Below are 12267 nucleotides of genomic sequence, written 5' to 3'. Positions count from 1 at the left end.
TTTCTCCCTCTTTTCAGGTGTCAGTTCTTCGTCAACAGCTGCGTAAACGTGGACTCCCAGTTTCTGGCACCAAGCCGGCACTTTTGGAGAGACTCCGTCCCTTCCAAATGCCTCGTCCCCCATTAACCCCTGCTCCACTTTGCCAATTAGGGGCCACACTAGATCAGTCCCACCCTGCCAGCCTAAACCTAAGCCCCACCAGCATAGACACCTCCTCCAATTCCACTTACACAGGTTTAGCAGAGCCAAGCTTAGCTAGTGATGGTTTCCTAACTTCTCCCTCTTCTGCTGGCTCCAGCCCTACTTTGCATACATCGTCCCCTCAATTGCCCTCTGGTGCAACATGGAGACCAGGCCAGGCAGTAGATGAACTCAGTGTAGAGCTGGAAATGAGAGAGAGGATCAGGAGCAGACCCAGAGATGGAGCAAAGGACACTCAGGTGAGTAAGGATGCCTTTCCTGATTCTGATGTTTTCTTATTGACTTTATTCGTGCTATATCAGTTTCTTTTCGTTTTCAAGCATTTATTGTGCTGTTCCTTCCTTCTGCTTTGTCCAGCTGTGTGGAAGTTCCCTTCATCCGTTCCTGCAACAGGAGCCAGGGTGCAACAGAGGGAAAGCAGAAACAGGTGGACAGGAACTGCTCTTTACATACTGCAGTGGTGATGGAAAAGTAAGCACTTTGAGTATTGGGAGTTTTGGGATGTGGCATGAAAATATAATGGGGGTACATTATCTGTTAGATATTTCGTAGCTCATGAGATGAGTAATATTAGCACACACACACAAAAAAAACAGAATTTACTATGCATAGACATCAGTAATCAAATTATTTACCTTAATCTGAATAGGACTAGTGGCATGGTGGCCTCGCAGCAAGAAGGTTGCTGTTTCGAGTCCAAGCTGAACCAGTTGGTATATCTGTGTGGAATTTGCATGTTCTTCCCATTTTCCTGTGGGTTTCCTCCAGATGCTTCAGTTTCCCCCACAGTCCAAAGACGTGGTATATTGGGTAAACAAAATTGTGTGTGACTGCGAGAATGTATGGGAGTTTCTCAGTACTAGGTTAGAGATAGGGTTAGGGTAGGGGTAGGGTCAGGGTTGGGAGTGTTCTAGTACTGGGTTGTGGTTGGAAGGGCGCCTGCTGTGTAAAACATATGCTGGAATAGTTAATTCCGTTGGGGTGACCAGGGGTGCAAGTAGGGGTAAGATTAGGATGATTTTAAGTGCCCACGCCATTTTGGGGCCCCCAGCGTTACTATTAGGGGGCCCAATTTTCGCTCTTCACTTTCTTCCATGACACTACCAGAATGTTGTCATAGGGCCCGTGCCGGCTAGTGGTGCCCTTGGTGGTAACCCCTGATAAACAAGGAACTAAGCTGAAGGAAAATGAATGAATAAATGAATAAGACTACTCATTCATTCAATCATTTTTCTTTTCGGCTTAGTCCCTTTATTAATCTGGGGTTGTTACAGCGGAATGAACCGCCAACTTATCCAGCATTTGTTTTACGAAGCGGATGCCCTACCAGCTTCAACCCATCACTGAGAAAGATCCATACACACCCATTCACACACATAAACTACGGACAATTTAGCTTACCCAATTCACCTGTACCGCTTGTCTTTGGACTTGTGGGGAAAGATAACCCACACGGACACAGGGAGAACATGCAAACTCCACACAGAAATGCCAACTGACCCAGTCAAAGCTCGAACCATCAACCGTCCAGCTGTGAGGTGAACTACTACCCACTGCGCCACTGTGCAGCCCTGAATAAGACTACAATATGATTAAACATCACCACATGACACTATCCAATGTTTCCTTTAAAGTTTCACTCATCATAATTCATGTTCGTAAAGGGTACTATATGAATTTAGTATGTTTTATTTTTAGTTTATCGACACTTGAACTGCAGTTCATTTATTTAAATGAGCAAACAAATGGTGACAGATATAAATTCTCCAGCAACAGGCCTTCTCTGCTCTTTAATGGGACATATAGAGCAGTGGTTCCCAACCTGGGGTCCGCGCCCCCCTAAGGGGGGCGCCAGAGTTCACAAGGGGGGCGCGGGAGAGGATAAGTGTTGAGGTAGAAAAAGGCATAAAAATGCTCCACTATTATATAGGGCTGTACAATTAATCCAAAATCCAATTTTGATTTCAAACGATTATAAAAAAGCATTAATCAAGATAAACGATTATATGCATCATATACCGCCCCCTTTCCAGTTGTACACGTGTTGTGAAAGACCGCGTGCTTATGTGTGTGTGCAACACGCACACGCAGTCAGAAGCATGCGGCCGGTCAGCATTCGCTCTCATTCGCACACTGAGACGAGCAGAGGAGCGCAGACATCTAAAGTCATCTTAACGTGAGCGCTTTAATGGTCAAATAGGTGTCAAAACGCGGTGTTTAGTGATTATTTATATTAACCCTCATTTGTGTAATAAACAAACGAGTTGAGGCTTAAAAGACGTGAAAGAGAAACCATTAAAGAGACAGCGCAAAATATTCCTGCTGCCGCCTGTTTTTATTATCATTAATCAAACATAACAAGAAAATGTTTCTCTGCTCTTGACTGAAGGATTTTTGTAGCTAAAGTGTTTTTCTTACAGTGAAGATGCTTAAAGCACAGTTTGTTTTATATTTTTATTCTATTGTATTTATTTCTTTTTCCTTTGCAGGGTGGAAAATAACTGTATATATACACTTGAAGTCAGAATTATTAGCCCTCCTGAATATTACCAACCCTTTTCCTGCCCAATTTCTGTTTAATGGAAAGAAGTATTTTATTTTTATTTTTTACTTATTTCTGAACATAATAGTTTTGATATCTCATTTCTAATTACTGATTTCTTTTATCTTTGCTATGATGACAGCACATAATATTTTACTAGATGTTTTTTCAAAATACAAGCATTCAAATTAAAGTGCAATTCATAGGCTTAATTAGAGTAATTAGGCATGTCATTGTATAACAGTAGTTTCTTCTGCAGACAATCAAAAATATATATTGCTTAAGGGTGCTAATAATATTGATCTTAAAATAGGTTTCAAAATATTTAAACCTGCTTTTATTCTAGCTAAAATAAAACAAATAAGCCTAGAAGAAAAAAATATTAGAGGAAATACTGTTAAAATCCTTGTTCTGTTAAACATAATTTGGGAAATATTTAGAAAATAAAAAATTCTCAGGAGCGCTAATAATTTTGACTTTAACTGATAATCGTTTTGAATAATCGAGATTACAATTATGACCAAAGTAATTGTGATTATGATTTTTCCCAAAATCAGCCCTACTATTATATATGTATTTTTAAGTACAAAAAAAAAATCTAAATCAAAACACATGCATAAAATTACAACGTAATAGTAAAAATAATTAAAATAAATAAGTTTAAATAATTTTTTAGATTTTGCTCCTTTGCGCAATGTGTTTGTCCAACTTCTCGTAAAGGCAAAATCAAAACAAAAATGGCAGAGAAACGTCAATGCAATGATTCTTCAGAGGCGAAGAAAAAGATTAGACAGTATGACAAAGCCTATCTAAATGCACATAAACACACACATACAGTATATATATATATATATATATATATATATATATATATATATATATATATATATATATATATATATATATATATATATATATATATATATATACGGTACATATGTGTGTGCTTGAGTGTGTATTTATATGTTGGGGGGGCTCCAATGTTTGTATATGTTCATGGGGGGGCCCCAGAGAAAAAGGTTGGGAACCACTGATATAGAGGACTACTGCACATGTCTTAATTTAATTTGTTTACTTTGATATTGACTTTTTAACTGGATTAAAGTAATCTAAAATCTGATTACATATTAGATTCTTAATCAGAGCATTATCCTAATCATATTAATGTCCATTGAAACATAATTATTGAGATACATTTCTTTCTTTATTGTTATTCTTAATATTAGGTAAACTGCTGTCAGCTTTGTGATGCAATTGGGCAGGACTTTGATTTGCCAATGCAAATCACTGCCAGTCCAGCACAAGCATCACCCACTGTCCGCAGTTTGGAAGAGGAACTACAGGAGGCCATTCAAAGAGTGCAGGTGAGTGTTTACGAGTTTATGTGCCGTCTGCTGTTGACAATTCCTTCAATATGCAACTATTGATGAATTGATCGCTGTTCATTAACAATGAGCACTGACGTTCAACTTCCTGTCCATTCTTCTTTCACCATGTAAGATGGACCCTTCTCAATCCATAGATGACATTTTGGATGTGAATATTGGTGGTTCAGGTAAGTAAAACTTGACTAGTGGATTAAAATTTAAGAGTATTTCTGAAAATGATCTGAAGAGAGACAGCAATTATGACACTTTTAAAATCACTGACAGCTGGTTGTGGATGACAAATAGGTTAAGATTAGGGGTGTGACGAGACTCATATCAACCCGAGGTAGGGCATGAGACTGGGTTCACAAGAATGAGATTTTTAGACTTTAAAGAAATTCTCAGTGAAAAAATATATAATAAAATATAGTATTTTATTCAAAAAAAAAAAAAAAATAAATAAATAAATTTAGGTGCATTTTGAAAACACACTGCAATATTTTTCCCACAAACTCAACCGCAAGTAATTGTACAAAAACTACTAATAGCATAAATAAAACAAACATTCTTTTAAGTGCAACCTATGAGTGCAGTAATTCACTATAATCAAAACAGTGCTCTCTAGAAACTCATAGGACTATACTTGAAATGTGTACTATACAGAATAGCCTAAGAGTGCTTTCACATCTATAGTTCGGTTCATTTGGTCCGGACCAAGGGCAACAAATGATACCTTTTTTGCCGTTTTGGGTACTTTTCACACCACACTGATTAATTTGGTCCGAACCAGTTGAAAAGAACTAAAATGCAGTCATGTGACAAAATTCACATCACTTATTGGCCAGATGTTATTGAAAGTATTTTCTAAACTGCTTTTCAATTGGTCAGAATTTACATGCGGGAAAATGCCAACGGAACTCATGCAGGTAAACAAACTGGCAGACACAAAATAGCCCCTTTCACACAGTGATACCGGTAAATATCTGGAAAATTTCTGGAATGACTTTACCGGTAAGTTCAAAAAAGCGCTGTTCACACAGGCGAGAACCTTACAGATTTTTTCTGGAAAGGGCCATTCACACATCCATTCCAAAATACCGGTAAATTCTGACATCATTAACCTGAAATGAGCTCTAAACGGCTGCGCTTGTATTTGTAAACATTTGACTACATTACAGCCTCTGTGGATGGATCAGTATTGTGAACAACTCCGATAAAAACATATAGAGAAACACTTTCACATGTTGAGATGTACATGATATGTGTGTGTGCTGGCGCTCACAGGCTGTTTCACGGGCACACGCAAAGCTTGAAGGTAAACAAACAACGGTTTATCATAAGCATCTTATCGATAATTATTTATACAGTTGGTATTAAGATGAACATATAAACGTGATCTGACTAACTTCTAGCAGCTAAGTGTGTCTGGGAAAATATTCAGAGGCTTTTATTCTCCTAAACCACGCAGACGTAAATGCGTCTGACTGTTCTGATTGGCTAATGCAGACGTCTCACGTCAGCACGGTCTAGATGTGAACACGCGCTTTCCGGCAATCTTCCATCGGCGTTCACACAGCGCAGCATTCCGGCAAATTACTGGTAATGTTATAACTTCTCTTTCCGGAAAATAGCCAGAACGAATTTACTGGTATTTTTAAAAAGGGCCTGTTCACACATACACACCTTTCCGGACAATTGCCAGTAATTTTGATCTGTATGTGTAAAAGGGGCTAATGTCTCTTTTTACTATAGAGTGATGACTGCGCTGGCTGATTGGATCTCTGGTTATAGTATATTATATAGTTTGTATACGTCACTTTAGATAAACTATACATTTCGAGAATGAAGCGCGGCTGCTGCTGGAAAACAATGTTTTAATGCATTGCAAACAATGAACGCGCATCGCAAGTCACTTCAGGAGGAGGTGTAAATTAATTTAACCAAACTGTGACATGGTCATCTTCTGAAAAAATTACCAACGGTCCATCAGGTAATGTTTTTCCTCTCTTTCTCTTTGTTTAACATTATTGGTAAAGCACTGTCAACAGAGATTCTCTCTCTACATCCCAGTGCATCGGCTACAGCAGCTAGATTAGTCCAAAAAGGTGGAGTACTTTTTGCGGTTGTGTCTGTACTAGTTCGGATCATGTTTTTCTCCAGGCTTCGTTTGAAATCGTACCAAGACCACCTATTCAAGGAGGTCTCAGTGCGCTTTTTTAGTCTACATTCACACCTGCCCAAACGAACCACACCAATAGGGAAAACAAACTCTAGTGAGATTCAACCAATCTAAATATGGCAGGTTTGAAAACACCCTTACAAAAGGTCATGTTATTGTTGTTTTTTAATTTATTTTGGACATTTTTGTTTCTTTATTGGTATATGAACATCTGTAGAGAGTAAGCAAAGTTGGAGAGAGAGTGGGGATGGGATTGGAAAAGGTCCACAAGCTTGGAGCCAATGTGCAGGACTTCGAGATGCCTAGTGCTGCTGCAAAAAAGCTTTTCTTACTTTGATTTTTTTGTCTAATTTCTAGTCCAGATGTCAAAAGGTGTTAAACCAAGAAGCGTTTTCTAGACATGCAAATAAAATGCAAATAATACGGCAACATTTTAGGTTTTACCTTAAAACATACAAAATAATCTGCCAATGGTGTAAGCAAAATAATCTAGTTTTTCCTTTTGACTTCAGATAATTTAGCTTTCCTCATTGGCAGATTATTTTGCTTGTTTTAGGGAAATACTCACTTAATTTTAACATATTATTTCTTAAAACAAGACAATATGTTTTGCTTGTCCAGAAAATGCTTCTTAGTTTAGAAGTTTTTAGATATTTGGACTAGAATCAAAACAAAAAAGTAAGAAAAGTATTGTTTGCTGTGCCTGCTCTCCTGACGCAAGCGGTTCTGACGCAAGCGGTTAGTTCTAGCCCAGCAGTGTTTTACTGCTACTTAAGAATCACTTTTCCAAGTTCATATTGGCTATTTTGACTGTCAAAGAAAAGTAACCGATTTGGAACTGATTTCACACCAATCTCAGCCAGATATCATGAGGCTCATCAGATTTCCTCACACCCATACTTAAGATCCATCAAACATCTTTAACACTGTGAATTCACCATTAAATTATTTTGTTATCTTTTCAGATAACTCTTCGCTCGTCACAGACATCCAATCAGCCGCTCTCGTCGTCTCAGGCTTCTCCTCTGCCCTACAGCCTGACCAATCACAGTCCACCAAGCGGCAAAAAGATGACAACTTCCTGTCGTCTCCTTTATGCTCTTCGCTTCTTTTAGAGCTTCCTCCCTCACCTAACAACACTTCAGCCCTCTGTCCGACCCCAGCTCCGCTTCCCCCTCCCCCCATCTGCACCACTCCACCATCAACCTCCCTGTCCAGGAAAAGAAGGTCAGAGGTCCCCGCTTTTGACCCCGCTGATTGGCTGGAGACCTTGACCTCTGGTCTGCATCCACTAACGCCCCCTGCCGCCCCGTTTCTTGAGAGCGACTTTGGCCTCGACTCGGACCTAAACGTCAACAGGGTCCTGGACCTGATGGTGGAGCAATGGTGAAGAAGGGGGCGTAGTGTGTCTGTATGTGCTTGTGGCTAATTGGATGCATGATTGGAAATGAAGCACCTTTCAAATCCTGTACACCCCCCTCGTTCGTTCCTCCGGTTCTGCATCCATCTCTGTCAACTGATGTGACCAAACAGATCTGACTGGTGTAGCCTCTGCTCCACGCAATGTCGAGAGTAGGAGGGAAGTGAAAAGAAGAGGTATGCTTTGGTAATTCGTTCAGAAAGATCCACAAAGAGCATGTGCACATAAGTCACGCTTTCACAATGACTTTTTATAAAAGCTTAAAAAATGAAAAAGAATATATTATACCAAAAAAATGTCACGGGTTTCCCCTATTGATTTGCCTCTTGCTTCAGTGCCAGACAAACTGTCGGCATGTGGCAACTGCGCGGAGCGGCGGGAGCTTCAAACAATCTGTGTGTGTGTATTTGCAGGGAAGTGTATGCGCTCCCTGTGTGTGTGAGCACGCTTCTCTTGGCTGCTTTATCTGCGCGCGAGCGTGTGTGTTTGTGTTGGCACGCACACACTTGCCAGCATGTTCTGTATCTACAATTTCAATGCACCATAAATGAGGTGCCTAAAGCATCCAAACGCACTTGTTTCTGTTTATACTGGTGTACATTTTTCCATTTAGTATCAAGTTATGTTCTGCTTTGCCTGGATTAGCGCATTCTAGCCCAAACGCAGTGGCCTAACAACAGATCCTCTGAAGATTGTGCCAATACAGTGCAAAAATATGCTGGTTTGAAGCCAGTGTGCACCTTCAGTTGGATTAAAAAGAAGATGGTCTTTAAAAAAAGCCCAATGTAATTATGTTGGATTATCTAAAGGCTTTAGAGCAGATTGATGCAGTCTGCTACACACACACACACACACACACAAAAAAACATTGTACACTCTCAGAATTAAAGGTACAGGAACTATCACTGGGGCAGTATCTTTCTCAAAAGATACATATTTGTACCTGAAGAGTGCAGAATAGTACCTCAGAGGAACTTTTTAAGTACATTTGAACATTAATATGGACCATTGAAGTACCATTGTGGACTCTTTGGGTACAAGTATCTTTTGAAAAGGTACTGCCCCAGTGACAGCTCCTGTACCTTTATTTCTGAGAGTGTTTGAAGTGATTGTTCAACCACAACTGTTTATCTTTTCATAATGGGACCTATTTAACATCGTCTGCCATTGTTGTTCATAGACATTTGACCTTTCGGCTGCCTGTTGCTTTAATGCATTATTCTGGACAAAGCAGGACATTACTCAATGCAATATACTTCCATGAAAGGGCACAGGGATAAAGCGTATTCAAATGTCCAAAAGAAACTGAAACATGAACTCGTTATTCTTTCCCAGTCTTATATGTGAACGTGTACGTGTAAATAGGACAACGTGTTTGATAATCAAATGTATTGTCCTGAGTTCAGTGTGCAAACAGGTGCTGGAGAATCACAGCATTTGTGCAGCTGGGCCTTGTTGGTTCTCAGAGGATTTTTTTTTTGTATGTGACCCTTTTAAAGCATCCATGGTTTCTTGTTAAGCCACATGACTCAGTATGTCAATGACCAACCAACCAAAAAGCAAACATATTAAGCGTTTGATTGCCTATATTGACTCATTCACTGATTTATTTATTGAATAATTTATTAAAACGGTCAACTATCTATGTCCAAGTCATGTAATATACTTAAAGTAGTCCAATTAAAGTCTTAATTGATCTTCCCGACTGTATCTGTTTCTTTGTGTGTTTTTTTTAACAGTATACGTATTTAGATCTGATAAACACTCTATTTATTTTCTTCTGTTCTTAGATTCTCACCAATAAGGTTATCAAGGGCTCTATTTTAATGATCTAGACTCAAAGTCTAAAGCGCATGGTGCAAAAAGCATTAAATGTGTGTTTGAATCCACTTGTGTTATTTTAAGGATGGAAAAATGCGCTTTGCGTCCTGGCGCATGGTCTAACAGGGTTGTGCTTATTCTCCTAATGAGTTATGGGTAGAGCCAGACAGAATCTGCTGACGTTTTTTTGCTATTTCTGTGGAGAATTTTGGTAAAAATCCGCGGATTTCTGTGGAATTATTTTGGGAGTATCATAACTAAAACCTTAATATGTGAAATAAAAAAGTAATACCTTTTTATCTTTTATTTAATGCTTAAAATGCAAATCCAATTAGATCCACTTTATTTGGTAAACAAAGCAACTTTCTCAAACAATGCAGAAACTAAAAGACAGAAAATATTACTGCACAAACTACATTGTGCATAAATCAGATGAAAATTTTCATATTAGTTAATAATATTAATGTAATTAATTAAAAAACTGAATAAATACAGATTTACACACATTTACTCAGGTTAATAAACAGAATTAATGATGGGCTGAACATCTGCGGAATTCTGTGCACGTAGATTCCATGTGGGCCAAGTTATGGCTGTGTTTTGAGCATAACATGCATTAAACCAATCAGAGTCGCTTCTCCCTTTCTTTTTAAGAGTCAGTTGCATCACGCATGGCACATTTGCTATTTACATGCACTGTAAAAAAAAAAAAAAAAATCAGTAATTTTACGGTTTATTTCTGGCATCTAGGGTGACAGAAAAATACGGAAAAAACATCCGTTAAATTACAGAATTCACAGTAAAATAACAGATATTAAATTACAGAAATTTACCAGAAATTTAAATCCAAGGAAATTCCAGTAATTTAATATCTGTTATGTTACGGTAAGTTTCTATAATTTAATGGCCGTTATTTAACTTTTTTTTTTCGCCACCCCAGCTGCCGGAAATAAACCGTAAAATTACGTTTTTTTTTGTTTTTTTTTTTAAGATTGGCGGACTTTGTGAGAGTAAAAACTGAACGATTCACTTGTAAAAAAAACAGTTAAAATAGACCATCTGGAGCACGAGGATAAAGATTTAGCCTCTTCCATTCGGCCTCTTTACTTTCTCTTTACTTTTGTGGTGTAAGTAAACGGTGAAAACACTCCACGTAAGACACTCATAAAATAAATAATACTGCTAATAATAATAACATTATACAAATGCAAATTGTCATGAATAAACTGAACTAAGCTCCCTGACAAGAAGAAGGCATAGGGGCAGTGGTTTTTATATTAATGTAGAAAATAATCATTTTTAATCCTTTAATTTCTTTCATGTGTAACAATATTTGTGTAATGCTATACATCCTGTGTGTCTTAAACAACGTATAAGCGTTTGGAACTGCACAGGCGCATAACTAATGCGCTCTGCGCTGGACTTTAGACCAGCATTTAGTTGAACAATTATTATTCTTATAGCTGAAATATTGGCGGCACGGTGGCTCAGTGGTTAGCACTGTCACCTCACAGCAAGAGGGTCGCTGGTTCAAGTCCCCACTGGGCCAGTTCTCATTTCTGTGCGGAGTTTGCATGTTCTCCCCATGCGTGGGTTTCCTCAGAGCGCTCCAGTTTCCCTAGCAGTCCAAAGACATGCGGTACAGGTGAATTTCAGATTAACTAAAAAGGCTGTATTGTATGTGTGTGAATGTTTATGGGTGTTTCACAGTACTGGGTTGCAGCTGGATGGCCATCCACTGTGTAAAACATATGCTGGATAAGGAGGTTCATTCCGCTGTGGCGATCCTTAATCCAGGACTAAACCAAAGGAAAATGAATGAATGTATTTGTCTGTAGTGTATTGTACAGTGTGTGAGTGTATGAGTGTATGGGTATTTCCCAGTACTAGGTTGCGCCTGGAAGGGCATCCGCTTTGTAAAACATATGCCGGAATAGTTGGCGGTTCATTCTGCTGTGGCGACTCCTGATAAATAAGGGACTGAACTACAGGAAAATGAAGGAATGAATAACACAAATAAATTATCAGCAATAAAATACAATTTTTCTCAAAATAAACAAACTTGAGGCGACGCAGTGGCGCTGTAGGTAGTGCTGTCGCCTCACAGCAAGAAGGTCGCTGGGTCACTGGCTCGAGTCGAGTTTGCATGTTCTCCCTGCGTGGGTTTCCTCCGGGTTCTCCGGTTTCCCCCACAGTCCAAAGACATGCGGTACAGGTGAATTGGGTAGGCTAAATTGTCCGTAGTGTATGAGTGTGTGTGGATGTTTCCCAGAGATGGGTTGAGGCTGGAAGGGCATCAGCTGCGTAAAAACATGCTGGATAAATTGGCGGTTCATTCCGCTGTGGCGACCCCGGATCAATAAAGGGACTAAGCCGACAAGAAAATGAATGAATGAATAAACAAACTTGGAATCCAAACTGGGTTTCTACATAGGTGAATTGATGGGCGGAGCTAAACATGCAGTGATGTTAAAAATGGGCATTGATCTTATTCTGGGAGGCGGAGTTTAGTTTTAGTTTGTTATTACAAAATAAAAAGGCACAGTTCAAAACATGCCTGATAGACTTCGATATAAGCTGTTTTCAGACTAACATGAACAATTTCATTGTACAATCTACAGGATGGGTGATACGGTGGCTCAGTAATTAGCACTGTTGCCTCACAGCAAGAAGGTCGCTGGTTCAAGTCCATGCTGGGTCGATTGGAATTTCTGTGTGGTTTGCTTGTTCTTTGCGT

General features: G+C 39.0%; 1 protein-coding gene across 3 annotated transcripts in view; it reads left to right on the top strand.

Annotated features, from left to right (window-relative positions):
* Window positions 1–9417, top strand: part of si:dkeyp-69b9.3 — a 40433-nt gene extending 31016 nt beyond the window's left edge. The window contains exons 11-16 of one of the 3 annotated variants that reach the window (XR_012392047.1): window positions 18–440; window positions 559–672; window positions 3970–4107; window positions 4244–4298; window positions 7255–8579; window positions 8777–9417. Coding sequence is in view for 1 of the 3 variants with exons in the window: in XM_005157904.6 (XP_005157961.2) it covers window positions 18–440; window positions 559–672; window positions 3970–4107; window positions 4244–4298; window positions 7255–7679 (1155 nt within the window). In the remaining 2 variants the exon portion in view is untranslated. Of the gene's footprint in view, window positions 1–17; window positions 441–558; window positions 673–3969; window positions 4108–4243; window positions 4299–7254 lie in introns of all 3 variants that reach the window. The other 2 variants (XR_012392046.1, XM_005157904.6) reach the window with 2 other exon arrangements.
* Window positions 9418–12267: the final 2850 nt, after the last annotated feature.

The sequence above is a fragment of the Danio rerio genome, chromosome 16 (assembly GCF_049306965.1).
Source record: "Danio rerio strain Tuebingen ecotype United States chromosome 16, GRCz12tu, whole genome shotgun sequence".
In the NCBI taxonomy this organism is placed as follows: Eukaryota; Metazoa; Chordata; class Actinopteri; order Cypriniformes; family Danionidae; genus Danio; species Danio rerio.
The sequence above is the reverse complement of the archived record's forward strand: the minus strand, read 5'-3'. Positions and strand labels throughout refer to the sequence as shown.